General features: G+C 35.7%; 1 protein-coding gene across 2 annotated transcripts in view; it reads left to right on the top strand.

The window, feature by feature from the left end:
* PIK3C2A (phosphatidylinositol-4-phosphate 3-kinase catalytic subunit type 2 alpha) overlaps positions 1 to 21935 on the top strand; it is a 113804-nt gene that overhangs the window by 61845 nt on the left and 30024 nt on the right. For both annotated transcript variants that reach the window (XM_039236733.1, XM_039236734.1), the window contains exons 5-13: positions 604 to 724; positions 1451 to 1562; positions 3227 to 3306; positions 3438 to 3501; positions 11646 to 11789; positions 13086 to 13134; positions 13215 to 13425; positions 16212 to 16334; positions 17342 to 17509. In XM_039236733.1, the coding sequence (XP_039092664.1) occupies positions 604 to 724; positions 1451 to 1562; positions 3227 to 3306; positions 3438 to 3501; positions 11646 to 11789; positions 13086 to 13134; positions 13215 to 13425; positions 16212 to 16334; positions 17342 to 17509 (1072 nt within the window). The remainder of the gene's footprint in view (positions 1 to 603; positions 725 to 1450; positions 1563 to 3226; positions 3307 to 3437; positions 3502 to 11645; positions 11790 to 13085; positions 13135 to 13214; positions 13426 to 16211; positions 16335 to 17341; positions 17510 to 21935) is intronic.

Below are 21935 nucleotides of genomic sequence, written 5' to 3'. Positions count from 1 at the left end.
AAAAAAAAAAAAAAAGAATGATAAAGAATACTTACTACTTGCTGTATTTTTATTCTTCATTAGAAAATTTATTAGGCAAATATCAAATATTTAATTAAAATGGTGATTTTTTTTTCCTTGTGATTTGGTTTAAGTCATTGTTTGCTAGATACTGCTAAATGTCATCTCTTTTGGAGGAGTCTGTAATAGGAAGGTGGCTTTCTTAGTTTTAGATCTGTCCTCTCTAATACCGTAACCCCTAGCCCCATGTGACTGTTGAGCACTTGAAATCTGGCTAATATAGAGTCAGATATGCTGGAAGTGTAAAATACACAGTGGATTTCAAAGAACCAATTTGAAAAGAAATAAGATGTCTCATTAGTAATTTTAAAATATTGGCTCTATGTTGAAATGATATTTTGAATTTATTAGGTTAAATAAAACATGTTGAAATTATCTTCACCTGTTTTACGTTTTTCAACGTGGCTAGTAGAAAAATTTTAATTCTAAATATGACCTATATTATATTTCTGTTGTGTAGTGATCTCTTAGATGATAAGAAATACATTCTGAAAAAGTGTATACTGTTAAATGAGCAAAATGAAAGTGATACCTCTTTTACAGTGAGTTCTACTGTAGAAATCATTATAATGCAAGCCCTTTGCTGGGTACATGATGACTTGAATCAAGTAGATGTTGGCAGCTACATTCTGAAAGTTTGTGGTCAAGAGGAAGTGCTGCAAAAGTAAGTTTATTCACTTAACTACTGAACAGCATCTTTGGAAATTTATTTTTAAGGGGTTAAAATTAGAAATTTTCAAGTTAAATTTGTAGTCCAAAAATATATGGAGTCTTACTGAATTGATTGGATCCATGAACTTATACTGAAATATACCTTGTCTTAAGTTGTGTCTAAGAACTGTGTAGGGATTTCAGAGATAATTAAGACATGGTATTGCTCTTAAACTTATAGTCTTAAGTGGGGGGGGGGGGGGAAGGGGAGGTAATTCATTGATAAGTGAATTTAATGGTTTTTTACTTTCTGCTAAGAGTCAATAGTCACGTAATTATAGACTCCATTTTCCTTCTGTAGCATGCACCATTGCTTTTCACACAGTGGTCAGCTGTGACTTCCTTTTAGTTGGCTTGAAATACTTATTGTATGAATCTTTTTTTGAACCAGGTAATTTAGCATATACAGTTATTTTACAGATTTAATTATTTTAGGCTACTAAAAATGCCCTGTCCCTATTTTTCTTATTTTCTTTTTTATCTTCATCTTTCTTCTTTACTGTGACTCTTCCCATGTAGAATTATTCTTTTATTTAAATGCTTACACTTGGTTAAAAACTATCTCTACATTTTACCATTCTCTTCCATTTCTGAGGCAGATACAAGTTATATTTTACTCTCACCTCTGTAATTTCTAGTTTGAGAATAACATTGACGAATAATTAATATTTTTTAATAGTAATCATTGCCTTGGAAGTCATGAACATATTCAGAACTGCCGAAAATGGGACACAGAGATTAAACTACAACTTTTGACCTTCAGTGCAATGTGCCAAAATCTGGCCAGAACAGTAAGTATGTAGCTTATAACTGAATTGCATTTGGTTGACTCTGAGTAATTCTGCTAATTAGCCACTTTGCAGTTGGTACATTCTCTAAGATGTCTGGGTTGGACTGGTGAATGGATTGGAATGATGAACTGATTTTATCCACAAGGGTTTTCAACAAATGGGGGTAGCTTTTCAATCATGGAGTCTTAGGTAGCCTACTACTTCAAGCTGGAGGCATATTTGAAAATCAAAGTGGAAGAAAATAAAAGTTGATTTGTAATGGTTTTACACAAGAATGAAAACATTAGGGTCAAAGGAAAATGGGAAAGGAGGAAAGATTTTGAATACTAAATACGGTTTGAGGGAAGAAAAGATCTACATTGACCTTTGCATCAAACTGAGAAAAATACATTATTTTTTATCAAATGAAAACTACTTCTCTTTTAAAAATACAGCACTTTCTTTTGAAGTTAAAGCAAATTAGAATGCAGGAAATTAGTCTGTTGTATTACTATATGAACGTTGGATGAATTTTAATCTTTAAAGAGAATTACTCTTCATTTGGTAGAACTTTGGATAGAAAAATATCAGTCTTTTTTACTTTCTCTTTATTTTCTTAGGTTTTGATCCTGTGCTTGATTTTTCAACCAAGGGAAATAAAGTCTGTTTCATAAAATTCAGTGTATTTTAGCAATCATTAGTAATTTCTCTTTTCAGTTTCTTAAGGAATAATGTTCTTGAGAATATTTGCATAGTAAAGATTTATGTTAGAAGAGACTGGTACCTTAATTATTGGGGATAAGGTGGGGATAAATTTGATTATCATTAGAAAAAATAATGCAGAAATTCAGATGATCTGTTGCCCATCTAATCCTACCCCACCTTCATTTGGCTGTCAAACATCTTTAAAAGTGTTTTGCTTTGTTTTAAAGCTTTCTATTCCTACTGTATAGAACAGAAGTAGTTTTTACTTTGGGAGCTGCCTATATATTGAAAACTAGACTTAAAAGCATTTATGTTTTTTATTCATAAAACAAAATTTTCAGAATATTGATGTGCTTGTTTCCTTGATTTGGTTATAAATAGTATTTACTTCTGATAATATCTTAAAATTTTTTAATGTTTTTTTAAAAATTTATTTGAGAGAGAGAGACAGCGTGAACAGAGGAGGGTCAGAGAGAGAAGGAGACACAGAATCCGAAACAGGCTCCAGGGTTCTGAGCTAGCTGTCAGCACAGAGCCTGACACGGGGCTCGAACCCACGAACTGTGAGATCATGACCTAAGCCAAAGTCGGATGCTTACACGACTGAGCCGCCAGGTGCCCCCACTTCTGATAATATTTTAATCTGTTCTAAAAAATCACTGCAGTTTCAAAAATTTATCATACATTTTACCATATTTAATTTGGTAATAGAAAGACCAAAGAGGAGCACCTGGTTGGCTCAGTAGGTTGTGTCTGCCTTAAGCTCAGGTCATGATCTCATGGTTCATGAATTTGAGCTCCACATTGTGCTCTCTGCTGTCAGAGCCCGTTTCAGATGTCCGTTCCCCTCTTTCTCTGCCTCTTCTCTACCTACACACACTCCTTCTCTCTCAAAAATAAATAAATAAAAACTTTGGGGAAAAAAATAACAAGGAATGAATTTTTTTTTGATAAACATATGTATATATGTGTTTTTTTAGGCAGAAGATGATAAAACACCGGTGGATTTAAACAAACATTTGCATCAAATAGAAAAACCTTATAAAGAAGTCATGATAAGGTGTGGCATCTAAAACATTAATTCCAGGTTTTCAAACTTTGCTTTTGGATGTGAATACCATTATACTGGTGAATAAAACAATCATTTTTGTATATAATATCCTTCAACCACAGTACTGTTCTTTATTTCAGATACCCTGTTGATGAACTTTTAAATTCTTACCACAACCAAGTGGAACTGGCTCTGCAAATTGAAGTAAGTCTTAATTCACCTTTTGGCATGATGACTTAAGGATTCTTATTTCTGTTCTATCTTAACTATTAGTGTGATATTGTATGAAATATTTTAGAAGGACGATTTAAACAGTATCCTTGATGTTTGATGACTTGTTTTCTGACCCAACTTGTTAACAAAAATTTTCAATATTGCTTGAGTCAGCGCTTCACCTTCACTTCAGCTTTATTACTAATAGTACCCTTCAGTTCAATTTAAAAAGAACTGAATATTTAGTATATTCTAGATGCTGGAGTTAGGAAAATGAATGACCTAGTTCCCACCTACCAGGAACTTAAAACTAGTGACAGATTTAAACAAAATTTCAATGTACTATAGAGATATGCATTAGGTTCTTTGGGAGATCAAAGAATAGTACTTTTTCCAATTTGAGACTTTAAGGAAAGCCTCTAAGAAGGGAGATTGCCTGAGGCAAGTCAACAGTATGGGTTAGCTAGAAGATTGTTGAGAAGGACTTGTGAACAAAAGCACATAGGTGTGATACATATGTGGAAGTATAAGCTCTTCTGTAATAGGGTATGTAGAGTATGAAGTGGAGTTTGGGAGATAATGTTGGAGATACCCAGACATACCACCTTATCTATGTTAAAGAGTTTTACTCTATGCTCTAGCTTAAAGGTCCATATCCGGTCTACTTTCTATTTTTGTAAATAAAAAATTTTTGGAATGCAGCCACACCCATTCATTTACATATTTTCTATGATTGTGTTTGTGCTGTAATAGTAGAGGTGAGTAGTTGGGACAGATACTATATATCCTGCAAAGCCTGAGCTGTTTATTATTTGCGACTTTACAGAAAAGGTTTGCTGACCCCTGCTCTAGCCCTTTTTAGCTTAGGGTAAGGGGTGGGATAGGGTGAGTGACTTGTTTATTAGTCCTGAGCTCTTAGATTACTCTGGCCATACTGTGGAAATTAGATTTAGTTCTGGCAGGATTGGTTTTAGAGAGACTACTTAGGAAGGTTTTTTATAGTAGTCCAAGTGAAAGATAATTAGTGTGATGAGGGCAAAAAGGAGAGAACTGATTAACAATACTTAGGAAATAACATTGGTAAGATTTTGGTAGGTAATGAGATGCAAGAGAAGAAATAGTATAGGATTACTCTCAGATTTCTAGCTACTGTTATATTCGTGTCAGCGTATAAACATTCATTTATTCAGTAAGTATTTGCAGAATATCTCATCATGAGGCACTGTTGTAGGTGCTGAGGCTATGGTAGTAAACAAAAGAAACTTTAATCCCAAATCTTAGTTAACACTCTAGTTGGATGAGATGACAATTAAACTAGCAAAATATATGCTACATCAGGTGGTGAACACTATAGAGAAAAATAAACGAGGATAATGTTGCAATTTCAACATTTATATTCAGGGGAGACCTCATTTAAGATAGTGAATTTGAGTAAAGAACTAGAGGAGTGGAAGAAGCTATCTGGTTGTCTAGGAGAGGAGTGTGCCTGATATGTCTGTCTTTCTAACTGGAATAGAGTGAGGGAGGGGGGCGAGAATGGAAACAAATCAATTAGGAAGATGTTTTGCTAGCCATAGATGGTGGGAAGGGGGAGGAAAGGGTGGAGAGGGAGAAACTGTGAGAGGAACAGATTTGGATGGAAGATGTGGAACTTAAATTTGGACTTTATGTTTGTCACCTTAATAGCAATGTTGAGTAGGCAGTTGGATATAAATCTGGAATTTAATGGAGGAGTGCTAGCCTGGAGGTAGTAAACTTGGGAATCATAAGAATATAATTGGTATTTTGCAGCCATAAGAGTGGAGGAGATCACTGAGAAAATAAGAGTTCAAGGACAGCCCTGGGTATATCTTCCACCTTAAAACAAAAAGTCCATATTCCCCTGTAGCAACCACTCCACTTCTTTATTCTTCTTATAGCAAAACTCCTAAAAGTTTATCTGTTTTTGCTGCTTCCACTTCCTCTCTTTCCATTCTTTTATGAACCCACTCCAGTCAGGCTTTCATTCTCAGCACTTCCCTGAAAGTGCACCTAAGATCATCAAGGACTTCATAATCATGGTTTCAGTAATAAGTTCTTTGTCTTTATTTTCTCAGTGTTTCTATAGTGTTTAATAGAGTTGACTATTTCTTCCTCTTTTTTAAAAAATTATATTTATTTACTTTTGAGACAGAGAGAGACAGAGCATGAGTGGGGGAGGGGCAGAGAGAGGGAGACACAGAATCTGAAACAGGCTCCAGGCTCTGAGCTAGCTGTCAGCACAGAGCCCAACGTGGGGCTCAAACCCATGAACTGCGAGATCATGACCTGAGCCAAAGTTGGACGCTTAACCAACTGAGCCACCCAGGTGCCCCTGTTTCTTCCTCTTGAACACTTGCATGACCTCTTGGTATATCACATTTGTGGTTCTCTGACTTCTTTCTAGTGTCTGCTCTATTCTCGCTCTCACTTGTGGCTTTTTGCTTATGGTCTCTTTATTTTTCTGACCTCTAAACATCAGAATGCCACAGGGCTCAGTTCTAGGATCTCTTCTTTTCCTTCATATTCACATTCTAGATGATCTCACTTAATCTCATGTCTTTAAATACCCTACGTATATGGACAGCTGACATTTATATTTTCAGACTAACCTCTCCCCTGAACTTCAGATTCAAATATCTTTTACTTGACATTTTCATATGAATGTCTAATTCATTAACATCTCAAACTTAAGATATATGAAACTGAATTTTTTATACTACCCTTGATATCTCTTTATGAGTATTCCTCTTTTTGGTAAATAACAGCTCTATCCTTCTCATTGCTAAGGGCCAAACCTTGAAGTCGTATTTGATTTCTCAAGAAAATGATCTTTTATATCCCACAATCTAGCTAATTCATGTGAGCTCTACCTTAAAAATACATTCATAATGTGACCACTCTTTATCACTACCAAAGCTACAGGTCTCATCAATTACAATAATTACAACACAGTATACCCTTGAACAACATGGGGGTTAGGGGGTCTGACCCCCCCGTGCAGTCGAAAATATGTGTATAACATTTATGTCTCTCTATCTATTTTTAAGTAAGCTCTAGGCCCAACATTGGGCTTGAATTCACAGTCTTGAGATCAAGAATCACGTCTTCTGCCAACTGAGCCAGCCAGGCACCTGCTGTGTATAACTTTTGACTCCCCCCAAATTCAACTGCTAATAGCCTACCCTTGGCTGGAAGCCTTGCTGATAACATACATAGTCAGTTAACACGTTTTGTATGTTATTTTTATTGTATGTATACTTTATTCTTACACTAAAGTGAGCTAGCGAAAAAGAAATGTTAAGAAAATCATAAGGAGGAGAAAACATATAGTATTAGTGCTATGAAAAATCCACGTATAAGTGGACTCAAGCAGTTCAAACCTGTGTTGTTCTCAGGTCAACTATAGTTCCTTACAGGTCTCTTAGCTTCTACCCTTGTCCTTCTAAGTCTTTCTTCCATAGGCAATCAAAATGATATTTTAAAAATAAGTCACTAAGTGTAGACAGTATCCTGGATTGTATCCTGGAAGAAGAAAAGAATATTAATGGAAAAACTGATTCAGTCTGACTAACTTACAGTTCAGTTAATAGCAATATATCAGTGTTAATGTCTTAGTTTTGTCATATATAACATGTTACTTAACCCAGATTCCTTTAATGTTCTAGAGGAACTATCTGTACTATTTTTGTAACTTTTCTGTAACTGTAAAATTATTACAAAACAAAATTTCTTTTAAAAAAAAATAAGCACAGAAAGCAGATGTAAAAGAGAAAAAGCCAAAAGATAGCTCTTTGAGAACATTAATAAAATTTATAAACTCTTAAAAGATACTAAATTATGCCACCCCTGGGGCACCAGGGTGGCTCAGTGGTGAATGTTCAACTTTGACTCATGTCATGATCTCACAGTTTATGAGTTCTAGCCCCGTGTTGGGCTCTTTGCTGACAGAGCAGAACCTAAAGCCTGCTTTGGATTCTCTGTCTCCCCTTCTCTCTGTCCCTGCCCTGTTCATGTTTTGTGTCTCTCTTCCTCAATAATAAATAAAAATGTTAGAAACATTTTTTTTAATTAGAATAAACATTTTTTAAATTATGGTACTCCCTTTTTCAAAATCCTGTTTACTATCTCAGTAAAATTCAGATCCCTAATTGTGGCTTCAGGGCCCTATGTATTTTGACCCCCACTACCTCTCTGATCTGGCTTGCTAATAACATTTTCCTTCTTTGTTCTGGTGGATCTATAGGTATTCTCCCTAGCTGGGACCCTTGTGCTTTTTGTTCTGTTTACTTTTAATCCTCTTCTCTCAGATATTTGCATGGCTTAACCTTCAATTCTTTAAGGTCTATATTCAAATAAATGTCTTACTGCAGATGTCTTTAGGATCATCTTATCCAAAATAATGACTAAAAAAACATAGTGACTGTCATTTATTCCCCATAATTTTTTACAGCTTTATTGTGGTATAATTTATATATCATAAAATATACCCACTGAATATATACAATTCAAGAATTGCTTTTTTTTTTTAATGTTTTTATTTATTTCTGAGAGAGAGAGAGACAGCGTGAGTAGGGGAGGGTTAGAGAGAGAGGGAGACACAGAATCTGCAGCAGGCTCCAGGCTCTGAGCTAGCTTGTCAGCACAGAGCCCGACACGGGGCTCGAACCCACAAACCGTGAGATCATGACCTGAGCCGAAGTTGGATGCCCAACTGAGTGAGCCACCCAGGCGCCCCAAGGATTCCTTTTAGTAAATGCATAGAGTTGTATAATTATCTCCACAATCCAGTTCTTTAGACCATTTTCATCGCTCCCAAAGGTTTCCATGTGCTACTTTGTAGTCATTCCTCATTCCCAGTCCACCCCCCAAATAATGCCTGATCTAGCACCTGTCTTGGTATCTTTGCCTTTAATGGAGATTTCATGTAAATGGAATCATACCCTATGTAATCCTTTATATCTGATTTTTTTTCACATACCATACCGTTTTTAAGCCCTGTCCATGTTGTAGTATTAAGTTGTGATATGTATCCATAGTTCCTTTTTTTATTGCTGAATACTTCCACTGTATGGACATACCATATTTTGTTTATCTGGTCACCAAATAATGGACATTTTGAACAGTTTACAGTTTTTAGTTATTAATAATGCTGCTATAAACACCCACATATAAGTCTTTGTGTGGATATATGTTTTAATTTAGGTTTTAGGGGGAGGTCAGGGGAGGTAAAGTTGCAGAAGTTTTTATTCATTCTGGCTATAATTTTCTAGAGATAAGATGTTAATTTATTTTACTAAAATGAAGTTACGGGAACAGTTAAGGTTTTGAGCCAAGGAATAATTGTTTGGCTTCATATTCTAAGAAAAATGAGAAAGAGAACTGACTGAGAACAAGTTAAAGAAATGTTAAGTGGCATACAGTTTCCTGTTTAATTGGGGATGTTGAATCTGTATAGTTGTGAGATTCTTTTTGAAAATGCTTAGCTGCCTGGTAGAAGAAGCAGAGGAGAAGGCTCCGAGCTCAAAGAAAGAATTTAGTCAAAATGAATGTGTGAGGACTGGAGGCAAAGGAGATTGTGATCAGACTGTGATATTGTAGTTAAGATTCTCCTAGGGTACAGTTTTGGTGTTGAAGATGCTGTGATGCTGTGAATTTTCCACATGGACATTTATGTAATTGAGGCTTATTACAGGATATAGAGTAGAATATCTAGAGCAACAATATGGCATGCAGTTGAGGAAATGACCACATGTCCAATTGCAAGGCAGATTAGGCCATCAGGGGCCAAGTCAGGAAAGAGAAAATATAGTAGTTATTTGAACAGGGAAATTTAAAGTATCATTAATTAGTAAAAGGTGGTTAATTACTACATACGGTAAAAGAGGATTCTAAGGCAGGATTTGGCTTGCATTCTAAATCTGGCCTATTGCCAATTTTTGTAAAGTTTTATTGGAACCCAGTGATACTCATTCATTTCTGTATTTACCTGTATCTCTTTTCATGCCGTAATAGCAGAGTTGAATTGTGATCGAGACTGTGGCCCACAAAGCCTAAAATATTTACTCTCTGGCCTTTAAAAAGTTTGCCAACCATGCTATACAGGGTCCAGAAGTAGCAGGTATAAAAAAGCAACTAATGGGGTGCCGGGGTGGCTCAGTCGGGTAAGTGTACAACTTCAGCTCAGGTCATGATCTCACGGTTTGTGGGTTTAAGCCCCGCGTCAGGCTCTGTGCTGACAGCTAGCTCAGAGCCTGGAACCTGTTTCAGATTCTGTGTCTCCCTCTCTCTCTGACCCTTCCCTGCTCATACTGTCTCTCTCTTTCTCTGTCAGAAATAAATAAAACATTAAAAAAAAAATGTAGCTATCGCCTTTAGGTTGAGGAATAGTGAATGGACAGTGAAAGAATTGTAAGGACTTATGGTAGAACACCCCTCACCCCCAACCTTAGGCTGAAATCCAGCCTCCTCTATGAAGGTTTGGCTGTCACAGGAGTATATAGGATGCATATAGCAAAGAGACTTACTACAGTTCTCTGATTGGGAGACCATGGCCTGAGGGTGCAGCTGGAACTGGTCTTTGAGGACCACTGGGATCCTGTTCTGAAGTTTTTTTAAAAAAAAAAAAAAGACCTAGAACCCTGATAAGTGTCTTCATTCTACCATTGCCTGAGTGTCTCTTAGGTGCCCTCTATTGACCAAACCTAACATTTTGTCAGCTGGCAAAGGAGAAATGTTTATAGGTATAGCTCTAGTATCACAAAGTAGAGCAAAGAAAGGAATTGATTCAGAACTAATTGACAATAAATTAATAACTGGCACATAAAAAATGATGGAGAATAGTATAGGAAAATTACCTGAGCCTCAACACTGGAGAGGTTTTTATATGAAGGTATAGAACTAAAAGTAAGCAGAAATAATAAGTAAGCAAAAATGGGGAGCTAGAAAACAGATTGTTGGGCCCTGAAGACTACAGGGTAATTGGATGTGTGAGCAAATGAGGTATTTTCATTTAAGCATGAAGGTACAGGGAACGTTCAGTTTATGGTTGCTAAGCCTCCAGGGTGGAAAGATGTAAATTGTTAAGGGATGGTACAATACTAAACTTTAGCCCATTCTAACGGTACTTGGCATATAAGTTTGGCCTAAATGTTTGATGTATGCATACATTTTGATGTTTGATGCATAAATGTTTATGTAAGAATATTTCATAATGAGATAAGAAATATTACTTTAAAATGATGGAGGACTGGAGAGGGATTTTTAAATAATTCTCATGAGGTAAATGATTTTATAATATATTTGTACATGTATACTTTTGTTTTTGTTTTTGTTTTTATTTATTTCTAGGAGAGAGAGAGAGAGACAGCATGAGCAAGGGAGGGTCAGAGAGAGAGGGAGTCACAGACTGAAACAGGCTCCAGGCTCTGAGCTGGCAGTCAGCACAGAGCCTGACGCGGGGCTCGAACCCACGAACTGCGAGATCATGACCTAAGCAAAAGTCAGACACTTAACCGACTAAGCCACTCAGGCGCCCCTGTACATGTATACTTTTGAATCGTGGTGAAATCAAGTGATTAACTACAGAGGGATTATCCTCAAGAAAGTTTTTTCATCCAACAAAATTTAAAAAGTGATGATTATATAGATACAAATGATGCTTGAAAGTTGATTCATGTCTGGTAACTGCTGCCCAATGTTAATAATATGCAGCCAACCTCTAAAGAACTTGGTTTTTGATACCAAATTTTTTGGCAGGAGGGAGAGAATGATTGGTGTTTTTAATGTAGAACTTATTCCCAAATAATAAAAAATAGCTCCAGATTTTTTAATGACTTAGTAATTTGTTAATGATTTATTAGTTATTCTAAGTATGAAATTAATGGCATTTACATATGAATAATTGTGTCAGGCAAAATGAAAATCAGACCTAAGTTTTCATATTAAAAATAAAACAGATCATTGAAAGGTTATCTTGTTTGTTTTTCATCACAAAAGAGTAAAGGATATCTGTTGATTGAGCACATCTAAAATGTCTAGTTTCTGACTTCATCTCTGAAACTGATCCTTTATAAATTCCACATACTTATGTTTATTTTGCTTTTTATTTTTTAAAGAACCAGCACCGAGCAGTAGATCAAGTAATTAAGGCTGTAAGAAAAATCTGTAGTGCTTTAGATGGTGTAGAGACTCTTGCCATTACAGAATCCGTAAAGAAGCTAAAGAGAGCAGTTAATCTTCCAAGAAGTAAAAGTGCTGATGTGAGTATATTTTTAGTAATTAGCATTTTGTTACATGCAAATACATACTTGAGTGACTATCACTTAAACTGGGAGATTTTTGTTTCTGTTAGACAAAATGTTAATCATTTTAACTTTGGCTTTTACTTTTGAGTAGACTTAGTCACTTAGTAAAGTTGGGAATTCCTAAGAGGAGATGGGCTGCCTCAGAAGCGCTTTGTGAGAGTTGATATTGAATATATAGATGCCAAACTGTGAACCATTTATGTGTAGAGGAGGAACTATGGCATAAGTGAGTTGGTTGAAAGTTTCAAGATAGATACTGAGCTTCAGAATCTGGGTGGTAATGGTTACTATTTGTCCTTCTGGATGGAGATGTCCATCATTTTCCATGGGAGAAATTCTACATTGGGCCATACCTCTTACCTGTTGAAAATTCCCAGAAGCCTCACTAAGAGTGACTCATTACCTCAGAAGCAACCAGGTTAGGAGCCCTTTCATGATATCATACTGTTGCTCTTAGTGAAAGCTCTCCCTATGGTATTTCCATGGGGATTTAATTAACTCTGTTCATAGGGTTGTTCATAGCTCTGATGAAGGATTAGAGAAGGTGGATCACAAGACACAATAAATTTAAAGGAAGGAAAAGTTATTGATGATATTCCCCTCAACCAATATGTAAGAGTTACTCTATCCATTCATTCTCACAGAGAGCCTTTATATATACGATATATAGAAATTTGGGTCTCTTTTATCTTTCTTATTATGGGCTTGTTTTTAGGGAAAAAATATATGAAATAACTTGGAAATGATCAACTACTATGGTCTTAATGTCATCTGAGGTTTCTATTGATTATAGTCATTTGCTGGATAAGGGAGCAGGGAGTAGGAGGAGAGCTCAATTTAAATAATTGTAAGAGCTTTTTTTGGACCATAAATGGTAATAAATAGAGTTGTAGTTTCTTTAAGGATATTCTTATACTAATAGTAAAGCAACTAATAGAATATAAAGTGTCATATTAGTGTATTTATTGTTTTTTGGGTTTCAAATCTTAATTACTTAACTGGTTTAATGAGGCAGATTTTGTTGAGTTCCTATATTTTGCACTAATTTTCAGTTCTGATTTTCTTGATACTAAAAATCATGTTTATTTGGTTTGGGGTTTCACTTTCTTCTTACATTTTTTTGTTTTATTCTGCAGAACCTTTTGGGAGGTTTCCTGATATAGCATTTAATTAAATGTATTGAAATTAAAGGTAAACATTCTATATTATATCATGGACAATTTTCCAACTAACTTGTATGTATGTGTGCAGGTGACTTCACTGTCTGGAGAAGGAGACATTAGTAAGAGTTCATCTAGGGGTATGTCTCTAAGTTCTTCAAATTTTAGCAATAATTGTTGCTTCTTTGGGGAATTATATTAACAATTTCTTTAAATCTAGGATCGCTGAATCCTGAAAATCCTGTTCAAGTAAGCATGGACCAGTTAACTGCAGCAATTTATGATCTTCTCAGACTCCATGCAAATTCTGGTAGGAGTCCTGCAGACAGTGCCCAAAGTAATAGGAACATAAAGGAAGCGTGGACGACAACAGAGCAGCTACAGTTTACAATTTTTGCTGCTCATGGAATTTCAAGTAATTGGGTATCAAAGTAAGTAACCGTTTAAAACAAAATATATGCAGCTTAACCCAGGAGCTGTTCTAATCTTGTAAAATGTCAGAATCCACTGCTCTCTTGATACTTAAATTGATGATACAAGAATTACCAGATACCTTTGTGGTTTTCATAAAAATTACAGAGAAGGGGCACCTGGGTGGCTCAGTTGGTTAAGCATCGGACTCTTGATTTTGGTTCAGGTTATGATCTCAAGGTTCGTGGGATCGTGGGATTGAGCCCTGCATAGGATGCTGCACTGACAGGGCAGAGCCTGCTTGGGATTCTTTCTCTCCTTCTCTTTCTGCCCCTCCCCGCTCACTCTCTCTCATACTCTTTCTCTCTCTCTCAAAATAAACAAACAATTAAAAAAAAAAATTACAGAGCTGTTTAAAGCTGTTCCAGTAAAAAATATCCCTCCCACTACATGCAAAGAAGTCAGGAAAATAGATGCTTAAACTTACAAAGGCAAATGCTAATTAATAATTTAGTCAATTTATGACTGCTGTTTTTCAGCCTTTCCTTTAGAATCAGGGTAATTGGAAATACTGTGATGAGACTAGGCTTTAGTGTACTTTTTTCTCTTTAGTAGTTTACTATTTACCGATTGCTAGGCTTTGAAGTCTATAAGAGCATATTTCCTCTACTAAAATTTTTTTAGAATGTTTGTTGATTTATTTAGAGAGAGAGAAAATCCTAGGCAGGCTCTGCTTTGTCAACACAGAGCTGGACACAGGGATTGAACTCAGACTATGAGATCATAACCTGTCCTGAAGTCAAGAGTCAGATGCTTAACCAACTGAGCCACCTAGGCACCCCTCTGTTGAATTTTTATTTTTATTTATTTATTTATTTATTTTTAATATTTTTATTTATTTCTAGGAGAGAGAGAGAGACAGCGTGAGCAGGGGAGGGTCAGAGATAGAGGGAGACACAGACTCTGAAATAGGCTCCAGGCTCTGAGCTGGCAGTCAGCACAGAGCCCGATGCGGGGCTCGAACCCACGAACCGCGAGATCATGACCTAAGCGAAAGTCGGACGCTTAACCGACTAAGCCACCCAGGCACCCCTATTTTTATTTATTTTTAATTTATGTAGCGTTCTATTAAATTTGAGAGAGATAGAGCTTGAGTGGGGAGGAGCAGAGAGAGAGGGAGACACAGAATCTGAAGCAAGTTCCAGGCTCCGAGCTGTCAGTACAAAGCCCTTTGTGGGGCTCAAACTCACAAATTGTGAAATCATGACCTGAGCCGAAGTCAGAAGGTAACTGATTGAGCCACCCAGGTGCCCTCCTCTATTGAATTTCTGATACAGGTTTTTCCTTTTGGATTGTTTTTGTCAGTGCCACAAAATTTGGCAACTTCACCTTACGAAATGACTACCATGAACTGAAAAGTATGAATTGAAATTAAAAATATATGTATTTTTTTGAGAGAGAGAGAGAGAGAAACCACATGTGTAAGTGGAGGAGAGACAGAGAGAGAGGGAGAGACAGAATCCCAAGCAGGCTCTGTACTGTCAGCACAGAGCCCAACATGGGGCTCGATCTTACATACTGTGAGATCAAGACCTGAGCCGAAATCAAGAGTTGGTAGCTTAACAAACTGAGCCACCCAGGTGCCCCTGAATTGAAATTTTTAATGACAGTTTCATAATAACAATGGTATAAAGTAAAGTAAAGCCTAGTGAAGAGATACCAAACATAAATTCTGCTTGAGTTTTAGATTAATGTAATATATAATTACTTGAAAGTGATCTTTTGACTCAATAAATTTTTACTGAGCACTATCTTTGGGCAGTGTTCTTCACACTAGGGATTCAGCACTAAACAAGGCAACAGAACAATTTCTGCCTTCTAGGAATGTGCCTTTAAATGGGTACTACTGCTATGTGAAGGTACTTTATTCTTTAAAAAGTTACAGAGATAATACCTTCCACATCCTCAATACAGACTCATATACACACACAAATAAATTTTGGGATACTAATGAAAAGGACAAATACTCAGTAGAAGACAATAAAAAAACTACAGTGACAATTAAGATGGAAAGAGTTAAATGCTGAAGAAAAGAGATAGCTAGGGTCTTTTGTGAACCAGTGAGATTAGATTTGAAATATATTTTAAATGATTAATAGATTGTATATATGAACAAAGTGGTTAGTGTGTAAGCCTAGCAGTAAGTTAGAATTTAGTAACAATATTTTATTGAACCCAAGGTTCCTATTCTGCAAGATTGCCTGACTGTATCTAACCAGCTCTGTATTTGAGGCAATTAGAGGCTAAATCCTTGCTGTCTAATGAGAATACAATAGCATGTATTCCATGGATGGAAGGCTCCTAATTGGAAAAACTGGCTCAGTGCAAGTCAGGCTCAAGCACCATTAATATGCGTACCTAACTAAATTTCAGTGGCTTAGCAAAGGAAAATAGCACCCAGGGAAGATAATGTTAATGTTTTTTCTTCTAAGAATATACCTAGAAATGAATAATTACTCAATGTTATTCAACTAAAATCTAAAGCTAGTAACTGAGCACAAAATGGATAAGTTCTGTAGCATGGCCTCCTTAGACTGGGGATATATGTTTCCTTCTGTACTCCCTTTGCTATACTACTTTTCTATTTTAGTAGAATTTGCAATAGTTAAATTTCAGATGTTTTCCAAAAATTCAAATGACTGGTGAACAAATAATTTCAGCTAATAGTCACGTTTAGAGAAGAATGGCTAATGATATGCATTTATATTATAAAATAACAATCAAATTAAAATCTTTCTTTTCTTAGCTATGAAAAATACTACTTGATATGTTCCCTGTCTCACAATGGAAAGGATCTCTTTAAACCTATTCAATCAAAGAAGGTTGGCACTTATAAGAATTTCTTCTATCTTATTAAATGGGATGAACTGTAAGTGAAATTTTTGGCTTTTTATTCTTTCAATGTGCTGTCTTTACTTTTTTCCATGTATGCATCCTAGCTTTCATTTTTATTATAATTTCCATTAAAATCCATTAAATTCTTACTGACATCTTTAAGGCCTCTTCTAGGTATTATTCTATAGAAAAGATAAATTCTCATTTAAAAATTTGAAACATTATTTTAAAAATCTACATATTGTTAAATTGTAGAAACATGCCATTTATTCCTCTTAGACTTTTCCAAGTTAAAACAATAAATTTACATGTAATTTTAGAAAGATGGTTTTCATAACATTACTTAGTTTAGTATTCTGTAACACTGTATATATGACACCTAGTTCTTGGTTAACAGATTAAAAAAGTAAATACATGTACAAGATGTTTTGCTCTATTAATATTTTTAAAAATCATTATTTAGGCAGATAGATAATAGCAAAGTTTTTCTTAGTTTTCATTCTGCATTTATTAAGCAGTTTCCTATTTTTTTTATTTTTTAAATTACAAAAATTATGCATCTTTGAAAACAACCAAATACAAAAATACTTATGGGTAAAAAGTGTCTTCTTTCCAACACTTTCAGTGACCACTGAAAGTGAGACTTTCAGACTTAACCAAAAAAAGGTAAACATAGGTTACCTTGTGTGTATATGGACACATATATCCAAGTCAGAAATATTCACAAACATTTATCTAGTTTCTCCTAAAGAAAATAAAAATGACTACTGCTGTTTTTCCTAGAAATTGACACTAGCCAAGCCTCAAGTCTCAAGGCACTAAGAAATTTTTGAGATGTGTTACATACTTGAAATTTTAATGAAATTTAAGATTTTTTATAGTGCATAGTGGCCAAGCTTGCTACTTAAGTAAAGGTAACTCAGTAGTAAAGATTATTTGATAAGTCAAATAAAATATCTAAAATTGTCAGTCTCATTAAAGGGTTAATTTCATATTTGATCTAATTTGTTTTTTTTCTATTAATACATTTTCCCCCCATAGAATCATTTTTCCCATCCAGATATCACAATTGCCATTAGAATCACTTCTCCACCTTACTCTTTTTGGAATTTTAAATCAGAGCAGTGGAAGTTCCCCTGATTCTAATAAGCAGAGAAAGGGGCCAGAAGCTTTGGGCAAAGTTTCTTTACCTCTTTTTGACTTTAAACGGTAAGTGTTACTAAGTTGTGATGGTGAGTTACTGTGGACAAATCTGCAGCCACAGAATAGGCTAAAGAACAGGGTGGGGAACAATGACACACATGAAATAATGAGCTGCCTCAGTTTTTCCAGTGTGATAAAAGGAGGTCATTTCATAGACCCAGATCAGAAGAAACCAAATTTACTCTGCTCTAGTTTGAACATATCTGTCTGGGTATTTAGAGGATTATTTGCCGCTCACTGCTTAGAGAAAAGCAGCAGCCAATTCACTCTCTGTCATTTATGCAAAGCACTGTGTTATTGACATAATAGTCGTTTTCCATTTACTCCATTTTTCCTCTTCTCATACTTTTCCCATCCTTCTCCAGTTTGAGTCTACAGCTGTATATTATTTCCTTTTCTTTATCAGACTGATTTACTTCACAAATTTTGTTCTTGAACGTTCTTTTACCATGTGCTAAATATAGCATTTATTCCTCCTTTTTTTTTTTTTTAAGTTTATTTATTTATTTTGAGATTGAGAGGGAGAAAATGTGAGCAGGGAAGGGGCAGAGCGGGGGTTGGGGAGAGAATTCCAAGAAGGCTTTGCACTGTCAACATGGAGCTGATGCAGGGCTCAAATTCGTGAACCATGAGATCATGACCTGAGCTGAAACCAGGAGTCAGACACTTAACCGACTGAGCCACCCAGGCGCCCCTATTTTTCTTTTAGTTACTTCCCTCATATTTGAGGAGGCAGTATAAGATTTTTTTTAATTCTCTGCCTTTAGGTAGGCTTAAATTTTATTTAATATCTGAAATAATTCTGAACCACCAAAGGCTAGAGAAAAACAGTTGAAGATATTACTACTAAGGATGTGTATTTAGAACCTTTTGTTAAATGTAATCCATATTTACTCTAAAACAGAATATTGGCCACACAAAGGAGGGGAATTGTGCTCTCAGTTGTGATAAGTTGGTATTAGAGAACAGTTAGATAAGAGAATTAAATGTAACTGCATCATTATCATTAATTTTTATAAATAAATCAGTTCTAAAAACTTTCTTGCTCTTGAAAGTACCAGTCAGGGATCTTTGTTTCATTAGAGAAATACCATCACTTTTGGCCACTTTTGTTGTCTAGTAATAAATGGGTTTGTTTGTTTTTTTAGATTAATTACATAATGTTCTTTAAAAATTCAAGAGAGTAAAGTGAAGGGCAGTTGATTTCTGTTAGACAATTAAATAATTTGCACCCAACACTATGCTGTTAAAACAATGAGCAGATGACATTAAGCTTGAAACTTTGCCAAGTAGTACAGTTGATCTAGTACAGTATAATACAGTAAGATCTAGTCTTAGCATTCAAGAAAAACTCAAAGGGAAGATCATTAAACATTAATACATGTGGAAACAAAGTGTTAATTACTTTAATTCAGTTAACTTATAGTATAGTGATCAGGAATCCTGTTCTTGAAATTCTTAAAAAAATTTTTTTAAGTGTTTATTTTTGAGCAAGAGAGAGAGAGATGCAGAGTGTGAGCAGGGGAGGGACAGAGAGAGGAGACACAGAATCGGAAGCAGGCTCTGAGCTATGAGCACAGAGCCCAATGTGGAGATCAGACTCATGAACCGTGAGATCATGACCTGAGCCAAAGTTGGATGCTTAACCGACGGAGTCACCCAGGTGCCCCTGAAATTCTTTTAAAAATAGTTTATGTTTGGGGTGTCTGGGTGGCTCCGTTGGTTAAGCATCTATCTCTTGGTTTCAACTCAGATCATGATCTCCTGGTTAGTGAGTTTGAGCTGGGTCTGCAGTATGGAGTCTGCTTAGCATTCTCTCCCTCTTTCTCTCTGCCCCTCTCCGCCTTATGCTATCTCTGTCGCTCTCAAAATAAATAAGCTTTTTTATTTTTATTTTTTAATTTTTTTAAATTTTTTTTAATGTTTTTATTTATTTCTAGGAGAGAGAGACAGAGTGAGCAGGGGAGGGTCAAAGAGAGAGGGAGTCACAGACTGAAACAGGCTCCAGGCTCTGAGCTGGCAGTCAACACAGAGCCTGACGCAGGGCTCAAACCCACGAACCGTGAGATCATGACCTAAGTGAAAGTCGGACGCTTAACCGGCTAAGCCACCCAGGCGCCCCATAAATAAGCTTTTTTAAAAAAATATGTTAAAGGTGCACCTGTGTACAGTCTGATGAAGTCACTCTCAGGGAAGCCAGAAAACTTAGAGGCATTTCAGTCAGCCTCAATAACAAATGCATTCTTAACTGATTTTTAAATAAATAGAATCAAGCCTTTAACCTACCTTTCCTTTACAGTTGTATTTCAGGGTTATCAAATAATTGATGTGAAAAAGTTAATAGAAAAATTCCAGCTAATGGATGTGTAAAAAATGATAGAATATCACAATTTTGTAATCCCTACTGAAATCACCTATTTTAAGCCTGGGTTTCTCAGTCTTGGCATTATTGATATTTTGGACCAGATCATTCTTTGCTGGGGGAGACTGTCCTGTGCATTATGTAGAATGTTTGGCAGCAGCTCTGTCTTCTGCTTACTGTTTACCAATAGTACCCTCTAGTTACCAACCAAAAGTGTCTCCTGTCCACCGGGAGCAAAATCACTCTTGGTTAAAAACCATTGATTTATACAGTGAGTATCAGTGCTTGCTTAAATTGTCTGGAACTTTATAATGTATAGTTTAGACTGTGCCTGAACTAACTGGTTACCTTAACTTCACAGAAATAGATAAACCAAACAGTTTGCCTCTTTACAGATATAATACAAAGTAGTATATAATACTACCTTTAAAGTATTAGGTATTCTTGCCAGATAACTAAACCTGAATCAGATCAAGCATCCAGATATAATACTACTTTATGAAAATATAGGAGATAAATGGACATCCTAAATGACACCAGAGAAATACAATCAGTAAAATCCAGGATATAGAAAATTCTTAGAACAAAAGACCTGGTTTCTTCAACAAATGACAGAGGATAAAAAAGAGAAAGAATGTATAGTTTAAAATAAGAGCAAACTTTTTCTGTAAAGAGAACCAGACAGAAGTAGTTCAAGCTTTGCAGGTCATAATACAGTTGATGCTTGAACAGTGTGGGGGTTATCTGTGCCTCCCCACCCAGTCAGAAGCCTGCATATAACTTTGACTCCCCCCAAACTCCACTAATAGCTTGCTGTTGACCAGAAGTCTTACGGATAACAAATAGTCCATTAACATGTAATTTGTATATTAATATGTGTTACACAGTGAGAAAAAATAAGTAAAATGCATTTATAGTACTGTATTAAAAAACTTTTTTAAGTTTACTTATTTTGAGAGAGAAAGAAAGCATGAGCAGGGAGGGGCAGAGAGTGAGAGAGAATCCCAAGCAGGCTCAGTACTGACAGTGTGAGTCTGATGCAGGGCTCAGTCTCACAAACTGAACCTTGAGATCATGACCTGGGCTAAAATCAGAAGTTGGAGGCTCAACCAGCTGAGCCACTCACGTGTCCCAGTACTGTATTCATTGAAAAAATTCATGTATAGGTGGGTCTGCACAGTTCAAGGGTGTTATTCAAGGGTTAACTGTAATCCCACAAATGCAAAAGCAACAATAGAAAATATGTTAATAAGTGTGGTGGCTTTGTTCTGATAAAAGTTTATTTACAAAACCAGGTGACAGGCCTGACTTAGACCATTAAATTAAAATATACTTAAGACATCAACAAGAGGTGCCTGGGTGGCTCAGTTGGTTAAGTGTCTGACTTTTGGTTTCAGCTCAGGTCATGATCTCACAGTTTCTTGGATTTGAGCCCCATGTTGCCTCTGTGCTGACAGAGGGGAGCTTGCTTGGGATTTGCTCTCCCTGCCTCCACCCCTCCTCTATTCACACTGTCTCTGTCTCTCTCAAAATAAACATAAAAATTTTTCTTAAAAAAAATCAGTGAAATACAAATGTTGTACCTTGTTTGGATCCTTATTCAGACAACCAAGTGCAAAACAAAAAGTAGCTAGTGAGACAATCAGGGAAACTTGAATACTGACTAGATAGTGATGATTTTGAGTAATTATTATTAATTGTTTTAGGAGTGATAATGGTGTTTACTTATTTTAAAATAAAAGTGTTTATTTGGAGATACATAAAAGTGATTACAGATAAAATAATAGGATCAGAATTTGCCTTAAAATCTAGTTGGGGTGAGGAGTAGATCTGAAAAAGATAGAATGTAATGTGTCAGAGATTTAAAGGCTCTTAGCCTGCAAGAGAAAACCTTAAGACTGGAGTCTAATTTTGCAAAAGAGATTTGCTGTTTGGATAAAATTAATGAAGTTTGATGAGGTTTATACTTTCTTGCTTTTATATATCTCATGTTATTTTTCAGAAGTTTCTTCTGTGTAAATATATATTATTGTCTTATTGATAATTGTTTTTAATTTGAGTAGGCCATAA

This window comes from Hyaena hyaena, unplaced genomic scaffold (assembly GCF_003009895.1).
Source record: "Hyaena hyaena isolate Hyena2069 unplaced genomic scaffold, ASM300989v1 scaffold_116, whole genome shotgun sequence".
NCBI lineage: Eukaryota > Metazoa > Chordata > Mammalia > Carnivora > Hyaenidae > Hyaena > Hyaena hyaena.
The sequence above is the reverse complement of the archived record's forward strand: the minus strand, read 5'-3'. Positions and strand labels throughout refer to the sequence as shown.